At 46.9% G+C, this 20450-nt stretch overlaps 1 protein-coding gene across 1 annotated transcript in view; it reads right to left on the bottom strand.

The window, feature by feature from the left end:
• Nucleotides 1-6164, bottom strand: part of LOC116972970 (xanthine dehydrogenase/oxidase-like) — an 84094-nt gene extending 77930 nt beyond the window's left edge. The window contains exons 1-4 of the mRNA XM_033020574.1: nt 5978-6164; nt 4224-4296; nt 2931-3016; nt 1758-1815 (exon numbers count right to left, since the gene is read on the bottom strand). Coding sequence (XP_032876465.1) covers nt 1758-1815; nt 2931-3002 — 130 coding nt within the window. The 5' untranslated portion in view covers nt 3003-3016; nt 4224-4296; nt 5978-6164. The remainder of the gene's footprint in view (nt 1-1757; nt 1816-2930; nt 3017-4223; nt 4297-5977) is intronic.
• Nucleotides 6165-20450: the final 14286 nt, after the last annotated feature.

Raw genomic sequence — 20450 nt, 5'->3', positions numbered from 1 at the left:
GGTCGGGACCCTTCTTCGGACTGAAGAGAAGTCCCGACTCAAAACGTCAGCTATCCATGTTCCCCAGAGATTCTGCCTGACACTCTACATTACTCCAGCACTTTGTGTTTTTCACTGGGTACAGGAGTAGGGCGGCATGGTGACACAGCAGGAGAGTTGCTGCCTTACAGCTCCAGTTGAAGATTGGTGCCGACCTGTAGGGGGTATGGCTGCCTAGCCTGCAGCTGTCTGTTTTTCATTTCTTTTTTCTTATTTTTCTTATTTTTAGTTAGTTTAGTGTTTTGTTTTTAAGGAGTTCTAGCTTTTTTATGTATGGGGGAGGGGGGGGGGAAGGGGGAAACGAATTTTCAGGGTCCCTACCTGGTCGGAGATGCAGCTTTTCTCCGGGCTGCACTTTTGACCCGTCCTCGCGGCCTACCAGCGGGCCTGGAGCGGCATTTCCTGAGAGGACCGCCCGGAGCCTCGGCATCGGCATCGGCGGCGGCGGCATCGGCGGCGGCTGCGGAGCTGCGGGTCTGAGGAGCGAGGGGACCGCCCGGAGCCTCGGCATCGGCGGCGGCAGAGCTGCGGGTCTGAGGACTGCGGTGCAGCGCTGGAACGCCATTGCGGGGCGGGCGGTGCCTTGCCTGGGTCGCCGCGCTGGAACTCCGGTGAGCTGGGACCGGCGTTTAAAACATCGCGGAGCTGCGGGCGGCGGCGCTGAACTTTACACCAGGAGCCTGGGATCTCGCGACGAGATCGCCAGTTGAGCTCCATTCGGCGTGGCCTTGTCGGCTCCGGAAGCCACGGTCTCGAGTAGGGAGGCGGCCGTTCCAGGGTTCCCATGCCGCTGAGAGGACTCTCCCGACGCTGGAACATCATCACCCGGCGAGGACGGCCTGGAACATCGGGCCTCCGTAGAGGCAACTGTGGAGGCCTCAATAGGCCCGACTATGGGTGGACATTGGGGATGGGACTGGACTTTGTGCCTTCCCCCATAATGGGAACCATTGTGGGGGGATGTTTTTATGTTAAAGCTATTTATTATTGTTATGTTTGTATTCTTTTTTATGTGCTGCATTGGCAAAAAGAATTTCACTACATCTAGGTGTATGTGACAATAAATCAACCTTTGAACCTTTGAGACAACTGGGTTCAATCCTGACTACATTTGCTGTCTGTACAGAGTTTGTACATTCTCCTTGTGACCGTGTGGGTTTTCCCCGGGAGCACAGGTTTCCTCCCACACTCCAAAGATGTGCAGGTTTGTAGGTTAATTGGCTTTGGTAAAATTGTAAAATTGTCCCTAGTGTGTGTCGGATAGTGTTAGTGTGAGACGATCGCTGGTTGGCGCGGACTGGGTGGGCCAAAGGGCCTGTTTCCATGCTATCTCTAAACTAAACTAAATTAAACTAAACTAATCCAAACTAAACTACAGATAGACACAAAATGCTGGAGTAACTCAGCAGGACAGGCAGCCTCTCTGGAGAAAAGGAATGGGTGATGTTTCGGGTCAAGATCCTTTTTCAGAGTTCTTCAGAGCTAAACTACAGCTGTACATATCATTGCCAAAGCCACATTTGAGGAAGTACATACAGTTCTGGTTGCCCTGTTGTAGGGAAGGATGCTAATAAACTGGAAGGGCTGGGGGAGGATCAGTATCCAAATGTTCAGCTGGACCCTGAGTGGGACCTGTAAGGAGGGTCTAATCCCGCATCTCCCCCTCTCTTTCCACATCCGTAACCGCGGGAGACGCCAATAGCAAGAGGGAAGGATACATTTCCTCCTCAGGTAGGTTATCAGGTTGAGTTCAGGGTCCACATTCCTCTCCACCACCTGCAGGCAACGAAGCATAAGCAGCAGAACAGATGAACATGCCTTAGCATCGAGCAAACATTCTTTATTACATTCAAGGTTCAAGGTTCAATGTTCAAGGTTCAAGGTTCAAGTTGATGCCACATGCACCAATTAATGTACAGTGAAATGAGTTACCATGCTGCCATACAATCAAAAAGAACACAATACACAATAGAATTTAACAAACATCCACCACAGTGGAATCAACATTCTTCACTGTATTGGTAGGCCATAACGTTCAGTCAATCATCCTTTGTTTCCCTCTTTCTTCCCTCTACATGCCTTCCCTCTTTTAGGTTACACGCCAGCTAAAGAATGGCACGCTTAAGATGGCCGCCACGCCTCTTTGAGCAAGTGAGTTGAAGAGGCTCACAAACCTTCCGCGAGGAAAAACGAACGCTGCGTTTCCTCCTTAAACGAGTGACCCGCTTAGTTTGAAAAGGTGGCCAACTTGTTTTACATTATCCGCACCAGAGGAGCAAGTGGGATGGTCTAGAACAAGGGGAAGTGAAGGAAACGTATGAGGAACATGTTCTCATATCCCTCTGTTACAAACACCAGGATCTTACGTTTCAATCATGAGAGGAATAGATCGGGTAGATGCACAGAGTCTCTTGCCCTGAGTAGGGGAATCGAGGACCACAGGACATAGGCTTGTGAAGGGGAAAACATTTAATAGTAATCTGAGGGGTAACTTTTTCACACAAAGGGTGGTGGATGTATGGAACAAGCTGCCAGAGGTGGTCATTGAGGCTGGGACTATCCCAACGTTTAAGAAACAATTAGACAGGTACATGGATAGGACATGCTTGGAGGGATATGGACCAAACACAGGCAGGTAGGATTAGTTTAGCTGGGACATGTTGACCGGTGTGGGCAATTTGGGCCGAAGGGCCTGTTTCCACGCTGTATCACTCTATCTCAGTCCGAGCTTCAACCTCTGAACATTAGAGCACTGGAAGTAATCAGAGAGATGGGGAGATTCGATAGGAATTGGAAAACAAGATGTCATTTTGAACCATAATACATCCAAGTCAGGACCCAGAGTAAACATTTCATCTGTTATTGATTCAGGACCCTGTTGCTCCACCTACCTTGTGTCCATTAACATAGAAAACCAGTTCATCGCTCTCCGATGTTGTGGAGCTCCCCCCACCGTCGTTCATTCTCCGAGTTGTTTCTAAGAATAATACAACAGGATATTAGTTTGCAGACAACATCGCTGCGGAGGGCCAGATCACAAACAATGATGAGACGGAGTATAGGAAAGAGGTGGAGAACTTTGTAACATGGTGCCATGACAACAACCCCTCCCTCAATGTCAGCAAGATGAAGGGGCTAGTTATTGAGTTCAAGAAGCATGGTGGAGTTCGTCCCAATCAGCATCGATGGTACCAAAGTGGAAATGGTTGAGAACTTCAAGTTCTTTGGCGTTAATATTACCAATGATCTGTCGTGGACCAACCACATTGATGTGACAACCAAGAAGGCCCACCAACGCCTCTACCTCCTGAGGTCATTGGGCGTCTCCAGTGACTCTTACAAACGTCTACAGAAGCACCGTAGAGAACGCGGTGTCGGGTTGCATCACAGCTTGGTTTGGGAACAGCTCCGCCCAAGACGGCAAGAAACTACAGAGTTCTAGATATAGCCCAGTCCATCTCACAGACCAGACTCACCGCCAGTGACTCCGTCTACACTTCACAATGCCTCGGAAAAACAGCCGACACAATCAAAGACTTGTCCACGACCCACCCCGGTCATTCCTTCTTCTCCCCGCTCCCGACCAGCAGAAGGTACAGAAGCTTGAAAGCGCGCACCACCAGAGTCAGGAACAGCTTCTTCCCTTCTGTTATCAGGCTTCTGAATGGCCCTTCCATACACTAGGGTACTGTCCGATTCACCTCCACCCAATTGCGGACATTGGACTGTCTGTGGAACTGGTGCGCTACAATGCTGAGAACTATATTCTGCACTCTGTATCTTCCCCATTGCTCAATCCTATTGTACTTGAGTTTGGCTTGATTGTATTTATGTCTAGTATTATCTGATCTGTTTGGTAGCATGCAGAACAAAGCTGGACCTCGATACACGTTTGCCAAGATTGAGCCACCTTCGATATTTCCCCGGCACCTAGGAATGAACAATTATTGAAGTTCATTCATACTGTCCTTCAATACTTATTAAGGCCCATCTTCTGTCAACAGTAACATAGGTACCGTAGAGTCATAGCATTATATAGCACAGAAACAGCCCTTCAGCCCATCACACCCTTGCCACACAAGTTACGCTAGTCCCATTTGTCTGCGTTTGGGATTTTTTTCACTCAAGTAAACCTCTATTCAGTCATCTCTCTCCCCCTGTAATACAGCTCGCTTCCATCTCACCTGCGCCACAATCTGGTTCTGAACCACCGTCGTTGTTTGTTGCCTCAGAGGCAATTGGACCTGTTCCTTGTTCCTGTGGAGAGGGACAGAGTTAATGTTTCAACTCAGTGACGTTTTGTCAATACTCCACGTATGACCTTTCCCATCCTGAACGTTCCCCCCGTATGCTATGTAACCAAAACTTGTTCTCTCTCCACAAATACAATCGTTCCCATCTATTTCCCTTTGGTTGCTTACACCCCTTGAAAATGGCACTCTAAAGCAGGAATATTCATGTTTAATGTTCCTGGCTTTTGAAGTCTAAAGTCCACCTGATCCATCAGTTTGTGTCATCCACCGTATGGAGAAGATAGCTTTCTTAAGGTGGAATTGTTGGTGTTTACCATGTTGACACGTTTCCATGTGGTCTTCCCGATAACACTACACTCAGGCACGGTGGAACTGTGGTGAGTGGGCTGGTTCACACGGGTAGGGATCGTGACCATCATTGTGGACCTAGTGTCACTCAGTCCGCTCCTTGGGACAGGCCATGTTTAGTTTCATTTAGTTTAGAGATACTGTGTAGATCCAGCCAGCCCGCAATCCATGCTAGTATCTTCCCTTTTAATACCATGGCCGCTCATCTTCCCTAGCAGCCTGGCATGCGGCACCTTATCGAAGGCCTTCTGAAAATCTAGGTAAACCACATCTATAACCTTCCCTCTTTCTATCCTGCTATTAACCTCCTCAAAGAACCCGCAGATTCACCAGGCAAGATCTCCCCTTCCCAAAACCATGCTGACTTTGGCCTGTTTTATCGTGAACTTCTAAGTACTGCGTAACCTCATGGGACGACAGATGGCACAATGGGCTAAGTGTTCGGCTGGCAACCGGAAGGTACTGGTTCGAATCCCGCTTGGAGTGCATACTGTCGTTGTGTCCTTGGGCAAGACACTTCACCCACCTTTGCCTGTGTGTGTCCTTGGGCAAGACACTTCACCCACCTTTGCCGTGGTGTGTGGATGTAATTATGTGAAGCACTTTGGGGTCAATGCAAGTTGACTAAAAATGTGCTATATAAATAAAGACATTTATTTTAATTTTATAATTGACTCTAAAATCTTACCAACCACCATAGGCAGGCTAACCGGCCTATAGTTTCCCCTCTTCTCCTTTGCTCCCATCTTGTACAACGGGGTGATATTCACAATTTTTCAATCTTCAGGAACCACTCCTAACTCTAGAGATTCTTGAATTATCACAACTAATGACTCCATAATCTCTGAGGCCACCTTCTTCAGAACCCTGGGGTGCAATCCATCCGGTCCAGGTGACTTACCCATCCTCAGACCTTTCAGTTTTCCTAGCACCTTCTCCTTAGTAATCGCCACTACACTAGCTTCTGCCCCCTGACTCTCTAGGATTGCAGGCACACTGCTGGTGTCTCCCACTGTGAAGACTGATGCAAAAAAGTTATTAAATTCCTCTGCCATTTCTTGATTTCTCGTTAACACATCTCCTGCATCATTCTCCAGTTTCCCAACGTCCACTCTTGCCTCTGTTTTACTCTTTATATATCCGTAGAAACACTTGCAATCCTCTTGGCTAGCCTACATTCGTACTTCATCTTTTCTCTCTGTGTTGTCTTTTGTTGTTCATTAAAAACATTCCAATCTGTTAAAGCTCGCCCACGCTCTGGAATAATAAAGCCGTCAGACACTGATGCTCACAGTAACGACACACTACACTCACTGTAAGCTTGGTCACATACTTACCAGCTCCTCGCGGTCCCACTCAATTATATTGTGCACAGGCAGTATATTTATACATGAGTAGTTACAGGTCCAGTTAATCACACAGTTAATCACACAGCCATCTGCACTGGTTCTTATCGTCTCTGGAACAGACTTGTTTTTCTCTGCAGTTCTACTTGGGATCGGGCCCCTTCCCTTTTTAGTCACAACAGCCTTTGCAGTTCTGTAATTCATTAGCTAGCAATTCTAGATAAGTGAAGCAGGCTCACCAGGCGCAAGATGCAATCTGCCATGAACACATTAACACTTAAACCCCCATCCTCCTCTACAAATCTCCGGACACAAATCCTCTGGTTTCCCACAAGTCTTGGCAATATTATATGCCTTCTCTTTGGCTTTTATGTTGTCCTTGACCTCCCTCGTCAGCCATGGTCGTCTTAAGGGCCTGTCCCACTTTCCAGAGTTATTCACGAATTCTCCAGAGTTTTCCCCTTGATTCAAACTCACAGAATGTTCGTAACGAGTCCGTAGGAGGCGTAGGACTCCGTAGATATATCGTAGCGGCTCGTTAAGCCAGTCGTAGATACTCGGGGCATCAGGTAAGTCGGGACGTTTTTTGCAGCCTGATATAAAATGTCCACCAGTAAAAAAATAGCCCGAGTACCTACGGCTGGCATAACGAGCCGCTACGATATATCCACGGACTCCTACCGCCTCCTACGGACTCGCTACGAACATTCTGCGAGTTTGAATCAAGGGGAAAACCCGGGAGAATTAGTGAATAACTCGGGAGATTTCATGAATAACTCAGGAAAGTGGGACAGCCCCTTTATTCTCACCCTGGAATCTTTCATCCTCTTTGCAATGAAATGATCCTGCACCTTCTGAATTATCCCTCATGCCTCGGCAGTCCCCTTTGCTCAGCTGTAGTAACGACACATCCAATATCACCTTCTCCCTTTCAAATTGTAGGTTAAATCTTATCATCTTGTGGTCACTACCTTCTCATGGTTCCTTTACCCCAAGTTCTCTTATTAAATCTGGTTCATTACTAGTGTGAGTGTTGGGAGCCTGGAGTTCCACTAGTTCCACAGTGGATGAGGATGAGGATGGAGGATGAGAGGGTCTGAGGATGTGAGAGTGAGTTAGGCCATCAGCTTTTCACTGTCCCTGCCTCTCACTATGTGGGAACCACACCAAGGACCCATCTCACCCCAGTCACTCCCTCTTATCCACTATCCCATCAGTTTCTGTGCAGTGTCCTATCATATAACCATATAACCATATAACAATTACAGCACGGAAACAGGCCATCTCGACCCTTCTAGTCCGTGCCGAACACGTATTCTCCCCTAGTCCCATTTACCTGCGCTCAGACCATAACCCTCCATTCCTTTCCCGTCCATATAACTATCCAATTTATTTTTAAATGATAAAAACGAACCTGCCTCCACCACCTTCACTGGAAGCTCATTCCACACAGCCACCACTCTCTGAGTAAAGAAGTTCCCCCTCATGTTACCCCTAAACTTCAGTCCCTTCATTCTCAAGTCATGTCCCCTTGTTTGAATCTTCCCTACTCTCAGTGGGAAAAGCTTATCCACGTCAACTCTGTCTATCCCTCTCATCATTTTAAAGACCTCTATCAAGTCCCCCCTTAACCTTCTGCGCTCCAAAGAATAAAGCCCTAACTTGTTCAACCTTTCTCTGTAACTTAGTTGCTGAAACCCAGGCAACATTCTAGTAAATCTCCTCTGTACTCTCTCTATTTTGTTGACATCCTTCCTATAATTAGGCGACCAAAATTGTACACCATACTCCAGAATTGGCCTCACCAATGCCTTGTACAATTTTAACATTACATCCCAACTTCTATACTCAATGCTCTGATTTATAAAGGCCAGCACACCAAAAGCTTTCTTTACCACCCTATCTACATGAGATTCCACTTTCAGGGAACTGTGCACAGTTATTCCCAGATCCTTCTGTTCACCTGCATTCTTCAATTCCCTACCATTTACCATGTACGTCCTATTTTGATTTGTCCTGCCAAGATGTAGCACCTCACACTTATCAGCATTAAACTCCATCTGCCATCTTTCAGTCCACTCTTCCAACTGGCATAAATCTCTCTGTAGACTTTGAAAATCTACTTCATTATCCACAACCCCACCTATCTTAGTATCCTCTGCATACTTACTAATCCAATTTACCACACCATCATCCAGATCATTGATGTACATAACAAACAACAATGGACCCAACACAGATCCCTGTGGCACCCCACTCGTCACTGGCCTCCAACCTGACAAACAACCATCCACCATTACTCTCTGGCATCTCCCATTCAGCCACTGTTGAATCCATCTTGCTACTCCACCATTAATACCCAACCATTGAACCTTCTTAACCAACCTTCCATGAGGAACCTTGTCAAAGGCCTTACTGAAGTCCATATATACAACATCCACTGCTTTACCCTCATCAATTTCCCGAGTAACCTCTTCAAAAAATTCAAGAAGATTAGTCAAACATGACCTTCCAGGCACAAATCCATGTTGACTGTTCCTAATCAGACCCTGTTTATCCAGATGCTTATATATATTAGCTCTAAGTATCCTTTCCATTAATTTGCCCACCACTGACATCAAACTAACAGGTCTATGATTGCTAGGTTTACTCTTAGACCCCTTTTTAAACAATGGAACAACATGCGCAGTACGCCAATCCTCCGGCACTATTCCCGTTTCTAATGACATTTGAAATATTTCTGTCATAGCCCCTGCTATTTCTACACTAACTTCCCTCAATGTCCTAGGGAATATCCTATCCTCTGCAATGTGGAGAGTGTAATCCCTGGGTGCTGTATGAAAAGCAACTTATTGACTGGAGGAGCTACTAGTGGGCCATTGCTCCCGTTAACACCAATCCATTCTCAGCTGCTCTTGCGGCATTAATAAGCCCTTGTCTTTAGATTATTTGCATGAGTTTTGTTTTTCCAAACTGCTGGGAATGTATTCTCACTGTGAAATAAATAGGGTGATGCATCACAACACTGGGTCTCCGGGTCGATTCTTACTCAGAAACAGAACTGGTCACTGATCACATCTCCAGTCCCACAGTGACTCCTTGGCTCAGCACACAGTTGGGGAGACGCACAATATGTTGCCCTTCACTGAAGGAGGACAAAACCCATTTGCTCCAATTGTACACAAGTCTGTTAACACCACGATTCTTTGATGATGATGACTTATGAACCTTGAGAAAGTAAACAGCAGGACAGACAAAGGAGAGTCAGTGGATGATATTTAACTAGATTTTGAGAAATCCTTTGATAAGATGCAAATGAGGATGAAAGAACATGGTATCAAAGGGAAGATATTAGTATGGATATGGCAGGATGGCAGAAGGCAAAGAGTGGCAATAAAGGTGGCTTTTTCTGGATCGCTGCCGCCTGTGACTAGTGGACTTCTGCAGGGGTCGTGGCTGGGGCCGCTACTCATAATGTTGCATATCAATTATTTGGACAAAGGGATTGAAGGGTTTGTGGCCAGGTTTGTGAATGATACGAAGATAGGTGGAGGAGCAAATAGTGTAGAGAAAGCCGGGACTCAGCAGAAGGACTTGGACAGGTTGGGAGAGTGGGCAGACAAGTGGCAGATAGAATACAGGAGCAAAGTGCACAGTCATGCATTTTAGTAGTAGGAGTAAAGGGCCTATCCCACTTTGGCGATTTTTTCAGCGACTGTCACAGTCGTAGCAGGACAGGACCCCCCCACGACAATGTCTACGACAAGCTACAAAGATTACCACAGTTGACGTCAAGCTACTGACAACTGGCAACCCATTAGGACGTCCACCTATGACCACGCATACGACAACCTACGGCCACACAGATGACAACCAAAGTCAACCTACATCCATCGGCATCAAGCTATGATAAGGAACGACCCTGTCGACGACAACTGAAGATAATTCAGTCGCCGGTACCTGTCGCTGGTTGACGTAGGTTGATGTAGGTAGTCGCCAATGGAATTCACCGAAGTCAGCACCCGGCAACAACCAACAACAACTGGCGCCAACCTGCGTAATCCTGGTGACAGCCTACGACAGCACCTACGACAGGGGAAGACAAGCTGCGACAAGCCCACAGTCGCCGAAAAGTTTTGAACATTTCAAAATCCAGCGGCGACCAGAAAAATGTTACGACTCTTTAGACGACTTGAGGAGACGACTCACGACCATATCGTCCTCACCCCACGACCATGTGGCGACAGCCTAATTGCCTGTAGTCACCGAAAAAATCTCCTAAGTAGGACAGGGGCTTTAAGGTGGAGACAGTTTTCTAAATGAGGAAATAATTCAGAAATCGGAGGTGCAAAGGAACTTAGAAGTGTTTGTGCAGGATTCCCAAAAAGTTAATTTGCAAGTTGAATTAGTAGTAAGGAAGGCAAATGTAATGCTAGCATTTGTTTCGAGTGTTCTAGAATACAAAAGCAGGGATGTAATGATAAGACATTGTACGGTGCTGATCAGACCGCATTTGGAATATTGTGAGCAATTTTGGGCATCATATCTGAGTAAGGAACTGCTGGTGCTGGAGTGGGTCCTGAGGAGATCATTGTCATAGAGTCATAGAGTGATGCATTGTGGAAACAGGCCCTTCGGCCCAACATGATTACACTGGCCAACATGTCCCAGCTACACTAGTCCCAACCACCCGTGTCTCGCCCATATCCCTCTAAACCTGTCCCATCCATATACCTGTCTAACAAGTATCTCCTCTGGCAGCTTGTTCCATACACCCACCACCCTTTGTGTGAAAAGGTTACCCCTCAGATTCCTATTAAACATGTTCCCCTTTGCCTTAAACCTGTGTCCTCTGGTCCTCAATTCACCTACTCTGGACAGGAGACTCTGTGCATCTACCCAATCTATTCCTCTCATGATTTTATACACCTCTATAAGATCAACCCTCATCCTCCTGCACTCCAAGGAATAGAGTCCCAGCCCACTCAACCTCTCCCTATAATCAGACCCTCTAGTCCTGGCAACACACTCGTTAATCTTCTATGTACCCTTTCCAGCTTGACAACATCATTCCAATAACATCGTGCCTAGAACTCAACACAATCCTCTAAATTTGGCTTCAACAACATCTTGCATAACCTCCCGACTTTAAACTCAATACTATGACTGATGAAGGCCAAAGCCTCTGACCAACCTATCTACCTGCGACTCCACCTTCAAGGAACCATGCACCTGCACTTCTAGATCCTTCTGCTCTACCACACTCCCTAGAGCCCAACCCTCCCCATGTTAGACTTCCAAAATGCAACATCTCATGTTTCTCTGTATTAAATTCCATCAGCCATTCCTCAGCCTAGCTGACCAAACGATCAAGATCCTGCTGCAATTTTTCACAACCATCTTCACTATCTGCAAAATCACCCACTTTTGTATCATCTGCAAACTTGCTAATCTTGCCCTGTATGTTCTCATCCAAATCATTGATGTAGATGACAAACAGTAACGGGCCCAGCACCGAACCCTGAGGCACACCACTAGTCACAGGCCTCCAGTCCGAGAAGCAACCTTCCACCATCACCCTCTGCTTCATTCCATGAAGCCAATTTTCTATCTGTACAGCTATCTCTCCTTGGATTCCATGCGATCTAACCTTCCAGAGCAGCCCACCATGCGGAATCTTTCTAATGCTTTGCTGAAGTCCATGTACACAACATCTACAGCTCTGCCCTCATTTACTTTTTTGGCACATCTTCAATCAGATTTGTGAGACACGACCTCCCACGTACAAAACCATGCTGACTTTCCCTAATCAGCCCTTGTGCATCTAAATGCCAGTCTATCCTATCCATCAGAATAGCAACTTTCCAACTACAGATGTTAAGCTCACCGGCCTATAGTTCCCAGCATTTTCCCTACCGCCCTTCTTGAAAAGAGGCACAACATTTATCATCCTCCAATCTTCCGGAACCTCTCCTGTATTTGAAGACGACTCGTAAATTTCAACCAGGGCTCCTGCAACTTCCTCGTTAGTTCCCCACAATATCCTCGATATATCTGATCCTGGAGATTTGTCTACCTTCATTCACGATAGTGCCTTCAGCGCTTCTTTAACCGTAGCACTAACTGTTCTCAAGACACTTCCATTGACTGCCCCAAGTTCCTCTGTCCTACTGTCTTTCTCCTTGGTATATACTGTGAAGAAATACTCATTAAAAAAGACTGGTCTGCCCCAACAGCTGCTAACAACGTTCTACCGCTGCACCACAGAGAGCATACTAACGTATGGCATCTCTGTGTGGTATCTCAGCTGCACGGAGGCGGAGAGGAGAGCTCTTCAGCGCGTCGTCAACAGAGCGCAGCGGATCATCGGGACAGAGCTACCAGCCTTGGAGGGCATCTACCACACGCGGTGCCTCAGGAAGGCCCTCAGCATCCATAAAGACTCATCACACCCCTGCCACGGTCTGTTTCAACTACTTCCCTCCGGCAGACGTTACAAGGCCTTCTACGCCCGAACCTCCAGACTCAGGAACAGTTTTATCCCAAGAGCTATAGCGGCTCTGAACCGGCCCTGATGAGTGCCCCCCCACCCACCCCCTTTGGACAGTCTCCCTCAGATGGTCACGTCAATCAATTCAGCTTGCTTATTTATGTATAGACTCAGCGGTCCAGCCTGAAGGGTTCTCCATCCACCGCATGGACCGTACCCTGGCATCTGGGAAAGGGAGAGGAGGGGGCGTCTGCCTCATGGTCAACTCTGCGTGGTGTTCCGACGTGGCAGTCCTGTCCAACTCCTGCTCTCCACACCTCGAACATCTGGCGGTGAAGTGCCGTCCCTTCTACCTCCCGAGAGAATTCACCTCCGTTATCCTGACCGCGGTCTACATCCCACCCCAGGCAGACGTCCGTCTGGCACTGGAGGAGCTGCATGCTGTGGTCAACAAACACCAGACGTCTTACCCCGAGGCATTTACCACCATTGCTGGGGACTTCAATAAGGCGAACCTCAAGAAAGCACTCCCCAACTTCCACCAACATGTCTCCTGCTGCACCAGAGGACCTAACACCCTCGACCACTGCTACACCACCATCAAGAATGCCTATCGTTCTATCCCTCGCCCTCACTTCGGTAAGTCCGACCATACCGCGGTGCTGCTTCTTCCTGCCTACAAGCAGCAATTAAAGAGCGCACCCCCAGAAGTGAGGACAGCACAGAGCTGGTCGGGGGGGTGGGGGCAGAAGAACAACTCCAGGACTGTTTGGAGTCTGTAGACTGGGCAATGTTCAAGGACTCGGCAACGGACTTGAACGAATATGCCACAGTCGTTACAGACTTCATAAAGAAATGTGTGGAGGACTGCATCCCTACAAAAACCTTCCGAGTGTTTCCCAATCAGAAACCTTGGATGAACTTTGAGATCCGCACTCTCCTGAAGTCCAGACACAGGGCATTCACATCCAACGATACAGTGGCCTACATGAAGACCAGATACGACCTTGGTAAGGCCATCAAAAAGGCCAAAAGGGACTTCTGCTCCAAACTGGAGGACGAGACAGATGTTCGGCAGCTGTGGCAGGGTCTGAATGCAATCACCTCCTACAAGGCAAAACCAGGAGGCAGCTCGAATGCCGGTGTAACATCACTCCCTGACGAGCTCAATGCGTTTTACGCACGCTTTGACAGGGAGAATACTGATGTGCCTTCCCGATCCCCCATTCGCTGTGATGGCATTTCAGTCTCAGTCACAGAGGCCGATGTCAGGAAATCCTTCAGAGGGGTGAACCCCCGAAAAGCACCTGGACCTGATGGTATACCCGGCCGTGTTCTAAAAACCTGTGCGGACCAACTGGCGGGAGTTTTTACGGACATTTTCAACCTCTCACTTCTGAGGTCTGAGGTCCCCACCTGCTTTAAAAGGGCATCAATTATACCGGTGCCCAAGAAGAGTAAGGTGACCTGCCTCAATGACTATCGACCAGTGGCACTAACGCCGGTGGTGATGAAGTGCTTTGAGAGGTTGATCATGGAGCAAATCAACTCCTACATCGACAAAAACCTGGACCCACTGCAGTTCGCGTACCGCCACAACAGATCAACGGTGGATGCGATCTCGCTGGCCCTCCACTCCGCACTGGACCACTTGGACAACAAAAACTCATATGTCAGGCTGTTATTCATTGATTACAGCTCGGCATTTAACACAATCATCCCCTCCAAACTGGTTACCAAACTCGCAGAACTGGGTCTCTGCGCATCCCTCTGCAACTGGATCCTCGACTTCCTCGTCCACAGACCACAGTCTGTTCGTATTGGTGGAAATGTGTCAGCCTCAATAACAATCAGCACGGGAGCACCTCAAGGCTGCGTGCTCAGCCCCCTGCTGTACTCACTCTATACCCATGACTGCGTAGCGAACCACAGTGCGAACTCCATCATCAAGTTCGCTGACGACACCACTATTGTGGGGCGTATCACTGATGGGGATGAGTCAGAGTACAGAAGAGAGATCGAGCAACTGTCCATATGGTGCCAGCGCAATAACCTGGCCCTGAACACCAGCAAAACCAAGGAACTGATTGTGGACTTTGGAAGGAGTAGGAGGGGGACCCACAGCCCCATTTATATCAACGGGTCGATGGTTGAAAGGGTCAAGAACTTCAAATTCCTGGGGGTGCACATCTCTGAAGATCTTTCCTGGTCCGAGAACACTAACGCAATTATCAAAAAAGCTCATCAGCGCCTCTACTTCCTGAGAAGATTACGGAGAGTCGGATTGTCAAGGAAGACTCTCTCTAACTTCTACAGGTGCACAGTCGAGAGCATGCTGACCGGTTGCATCGTGGCTTGGTTCGGAAATTTGAGCGCCCTGGAGAGGAAAAGACTACAAAAAGTAGTAAACACTGCCCAGTCCATCATCGGCTCTGACCTTCCTTCCATCGAGGGGATTTATCGCAGTCGCTGCCTCAAAAAGGCTGGCAGTATCATCAAAGACCCACACCATCCTGGCCACACACTCATCTCCCTGCTACCTTCAGGTAGAAGGTACAGGAGCCTGAAGACAGCAACAACCAGGTTCAGGAATAGCTACTTCCCCTCAGCCATCAGGCTATTAAACCTGGCTCGGACAAAACTCTGATTATTAGCAACCACTTTCTGTTATTTGCACTACCAGTTTATTTATTCATGTGTGTATATATTTATATCATGGTATATGGACACATTTATCTGTTTTGTAGTAAATGCCTACTATTTTCTGTGTGCTTAAGCAAAGCAAGAATTTCATTGTCCTATACAGGGACACATGACAATAAACTCACTTGAACTTGAACTTGAACTATTTACCTTTCTTGTACATCAGTGGAGCTGCACACTAAATCTCGTTGCACTGACGTGCAATGACAATAAAAGATATTATTATTATTATTATTATTATTATTGAGGACCTTGCCCATCTCCTGTGACTTCACACAGAGGTGACCGCTTTGATTCCCGAGGGGTCCTACTATTTTTCTAGTTAGCATTTTCCCATTTATGTATTTATAAAACCTCTCCCTGGCTTGTCCTTAATGCTTTCTGCCAGAGCTATCTCCTGGCCCCTTTTTTGCCCTTCTAATTTCCTTTTTTAGTTTTTTAGCAAAGCAAGAATTTCATTGTCCTATACAGGGACACATGACAATAAACTCACTTGAACTTGAACTTGAACTCCTTAGCTCCCAAAACTCCTCCAGGGTTACAGTTGATCCAAGCTGCCTATACCTGTCCTATGCATCCTTCTTTTTCTAGACCAATACCTCAATCTCCCTCATAATCCAAGCTTCCTTACGTTTGCCTGCCTTGCTCTTCACTGTAACAGGGACGTGGATATTCTGAGCTCTTGTCAGCATACTTTAAACACATCCCACTTGGCTGATGTTCCTTTCTCCACAAATAACCTGCCCCAACCAACATGAGCGAGAGCTTCTTTCAAACCCTCAAAGTTGGCCTTACCCAAATTTAGCATTTTAACACGTGGGCCCTCTTTGTCCCTATCCATAACTATCTTACACCTAATCGAACAGTGGTCGCTGGTTCCAAAAGGCTCATCCACGAACACTTCATTCACTTGCCCTTCCCAATTTCCCAAGACTAGATCAAGTTGTGCCTGCTCGCGTGCTACATATTGCCGGAGAAAATTCTCCTGAACACTTTCGAGAAATCGCACCCCATCTGAATCTTTCACACTATAATTTACGAGAATGATCCCTGGAATTAGTGGGTTAGCATATGATGAGCATTTGACATGGTAAGGCCTCTACTCGCTGGAGTTTAGAAGGATAAGGGGGGACCTCATCGAAACATACTGAATAATGAAAGGCTTGTAGGGAGTGGATGAGGAGAAAATGTTTGCACTAGTGGGAGAGTCTAGGACTAAAAGTCAGTTTCAGAGTAAAAGGACGTTCCTTTAGGGGTGAGATAAGGAGGAATGTTTTTAACCAGAGGGTGGTGGATTTGCGGAAATCATTGCCATAGAAGGCTGTGGAGGCCAAGTCAATGGATATTCTTAAAGTAGAGATAGATAGATTTGTGATTAGTACGGGTGACAGGGGTTACGGGGAGAAGGCAGGAGAATGTTGAGGGGGAGAGATAGATCAGCCATGATTGAATGGCGGAGTAGACTTAATGGACTGAATGGCAGAATTATAAGAAAATGTCTGTCCTCTAAAGCTTATTTCCTAATTTTAGTCTGAAGATGGGGCTTGACTCGAAACGTCACCTATCCATGTTCTCCAGAGATGCTGCCTGACCCGCTGATTTACTCCAGCACTTTGTGTCCTTTTTTTGCATTAATCAGCATCTGCAGTTCTTTGTTTCTACCTCCTGCTCCCCAGTTTTGCTTCCAATGCAATGTAATGTAAACCCTGAACCTAGCAATGAATCCAATACAAACCCTAAAAACAAAATCCCCACACAAACTACAGATGCTGGAAATCTAAAACAAAAGCAGAACATGCTGGAAAGTGGCAGAACTGGTAGGGCCGCAATATGATTAGTATGGGTGTCGGGGGTTATGGGGAGAAGGCAGGAGAAAGGGGTCAGGAGTTAGAGATAAATCAGCCAAGATTGAATGGCGGAGCAGACTTGAGCCGAATGACTTAATTCTGCTCCGAGAACTTAATGACCTTATGAAAATCCAACACAAGCTTGGAGCAGGTGCTGCTCTATGTTTGCATTCTATGTAAAATTTTACTTTGTAGATGGGAATCTACATTCAAATTATCCAAATTAACAGTATAAAAAGGTTTGAACTCAGGGCTCAGACAGCAGATCCAGCTGGAGGTGTGGAGAGTGACTGGGTGCATCAAACAGTGACCAGAGCAGAGCCCAAGATGCTGAGACTCTGTTTAACTCTCTCTGTCCTCCTGGGGCTGCAGGTTGCAGGAACAGGAGCAGATCACCGTGTGGGGGAAGCGTGCAAGAGCATGATTTGTATTCCACTCACAAAACTCGTTGTTCATGATGTAAGTATCATTGGAAAACTATAACCTGTGGAGGCGTTTGTAACCATTTATTTTCCCAGTGAGGGTGAGGTACTGTGTACTGTACAATCTGATACTGAATTCAACACGTCCTCTCAGGAGTTAGTTTACTTTAGCTTATTATTGTCATGTGTAGCGAGGTACAGTGAAAAGCATTTTGTTGTCTGCTATCCAAACAAAGAAAAAGACTTTACATGATTACAATCAAGCTTGTGGGCAGCACGGTGGCGCAGTGGTAGAGTTGCTGCCTTACAGCGTTTTCAGCACCAGAGTCGTGGGTTCGATCCTAACAGCGGGTGCTGTCTGTATGGAGTTTGTACATTCTCCCCGTGACCACGTGGGTTTTTACCGAGATAATCGGTTTCCTCCCACACTCCAAAGTAATTTAATTGAAATAAAATGTAAATTGTCCCTAGTGTGTGTAGGATAGTGTTAATGTGTAGGGATCGCTGGTCGGTACGGACTCGGTGAGCTGAAGGGCCCGTTTCCGCGCTGTATCTCTAAACTAAACTAAATTCTACAGAGGGTGCAGATACAGGATAAACTAGACTAAGTGGGACCAGCATCACATGGGAGTGCTGGTCCCTCAACGCAATATTCCACCTCTCCACCAATTCCAATATCGGTGGCCAGTGGGAGGAGCTTTCTGGAGCGCTGGTATGGCTGCAGGGACTACTGGTCTCCAGAGGGCTAGTATGGACATTGTGGGCCAAATGGGTTATTGGGGTGACAGCTCAGTCACTCAAGCCTGATGTGCTGGCAGCTCACACACGGCTGGTGGGCGAGCAGTTCACTTGCGGCTATTCCTTGAAATTCCATTTCAAGCAGGGTGCAAGGCCACCAAATTCAAAATGCAGTTTCCTACCAGTTCAAGCAGGGTGCAAGGCCACCAAATTCAAGTGCAGTTTCTTACCACTTCAAGCAGGGTGCAAGGCCACCAAATTCAATTGCAGTTTCATATCACTTCAAGCTGGGTGCAAGGCCACCAAATTCAAGTGCAGTTTCCTACCACTTCAAGCAGGGTGCAAGGCCACCAAATTCAAATGCAGTTTCATACCACTTCAAGCAGGGTGCAGGGCCACCAAACCCAAGTGCGGTTTCGTACCACTTCATGCAGGGTGCAGGGCCACCAAACTCAAGTGCAGTTTCATGCCACTTCAAGCAGGGTGCAAGGCCACCAAATGCTAGTGCTGTTTAATGCCATTTCTAGCAGGGTGCAAGGCTAACAAATGCAATTGCAGTTTCATACCACTTCAAGCAAGGTGCAAGGCAACCAAATTGAAGTGCAGTGTTATACCATTTCAAGCAGGGTGCAAGGCCACCAAATTGAAGTGCAGTTTCATACCATTTCATGCAGGGTGCAAGGCCACCAAATTCAAATGCAGTTTCATACCAGTTCATGCAGGGTGCAAGGCCACCAAATTCAAATGCTGTTTCATACCATAAAACTACCATGAAACCACACAAAACACCACATAAACACCACACTCACATTTCAGTAGACATCGAGTGTGTTCAGTTGATTCGCAGCTCAGACAGAGTCGTGACCTCTCCCTCCCAATCTTACAGAGACTGAGCCACACCCACACTTCCGGGTTTTATAATCCCTCCCCCTCCCTCCGGAATGGGCGTGGCCATGGCGTGATTGACATTTTTTAAACACTAATAACACTTTTATTTTTCATTGATGGGAAGAATCCTCTGCACCTGATGAGCGGAGGGGGGGCTGAGTAAGATGGCCAAAAATCACAGCCATAATTGGTAGCATTTTATCTAAAATCAATATACAGTGCAAAGAGGAAGTTGTGCAATTACCACCACCAACAACCATTTGCAGTGCAGCATTTCAAAGCAGTTACCACCACCGACAACCATTTGCAGTGCAGCATTTCAAAGCAGTTACCACCACCGACAACCATTTGCAGTGCAGCATTTCAAAGCAACCACAATTTCATTTTCAAACCACATTAAGGGCACTCACAGTTGAGTAGACATGTGTTCAGTGTTATTCATAGCTCAGAGAGATGTGACCCTCTCGCTTCTATCTTGTAGAGACTGAGTGAGGGACAACATTTCCGGGTATATAGTCCCTCCCCCCTCCCATCAGCAGGGGCAGCAGAGAGAATGTCAACATTTTTAAAACATTATTAACTCTTTTATTTTTCATCGAAGGGAAAAATCCTTTTGTCCTGCGCAGCGGAGGGTGACTGAGTAAGATGGCCAAAAATCACAGCCGTAAGTGACAGCGTTTTTTCAAAAATCATGAAACTGAAAAACAGGAAGTGGTCAAGATCTAACTTTTAGTAATATAGATGGTCCAACATTTAGTGCAAGATAAAGTCTGAAAAAGTCTGATTAAAGATAGTCCAAAGAAACTGTCCCTGAATCTGGAGGTGTGCGTTTTTAAATATCTGTGCCTTTTGCCTGATGGGAGAGGGGAGAAGAGGGTGTGACCGGGGTGAGACTGGTCCTTGATGATGCTGCTGGCCTTGCCGAAGCAGCGTGAGGTGTAAATGAAGTCAATGGAAGGGAGTTTGTGTGATGGTCTTTAGTACACTACCATCACCAACACCCTCCCTCTCCAGGAGATATGTACTCTGGGCGTTATCTACATCTCTCTAAAATTTCTCAATGTCTTGTATGTAGCTGTTCCCAAACCATGCTGTGATGCATCCCGATAAAATGCTTGCTACGTTACATCTGTAGAAGTCGGTGAGGGTTGTTGGGGACATGCCAAACCTCCTAAACCTTCTAAGGAAGTGGAGTGGTGGTGTGTTTTCTTGGTCATAGCTTCGATGTGTCAGGTCCATCAGAAAGTGGAGACTGTGGACTGATCAGACACCCACGTCACGGCTCCCAACACAGACGTTGCACCTGAACTTCACCGCTGGTCCTTTGTCTCCTCTGTTTCCTTTCACCAGAGTTATGAAGAACTGTATCTCCCAGG

The sequence above is a fragment of the Amblyraja radiata genome, chromosome 5, assembly GCF_010909765.2.
Source record: "Amblyraja radiata isolate CabotCenter1 chromosome 5, sAmbRad1.1.pri, whole genome shotgun sequence".
In the NCBI taxonomy this organism is placed as follows: Eukaryota; Metazoa; Chordata; class Chondrichthyes; order Rajiformes; family Rajidae; genus Amblyraja; species Amblyraja radiata.
The sequence above is the reverse complement of the archived record's forward strand: the minus strand, read 5'-3'. Positions and strand labels throughout refer to the sequence as shown.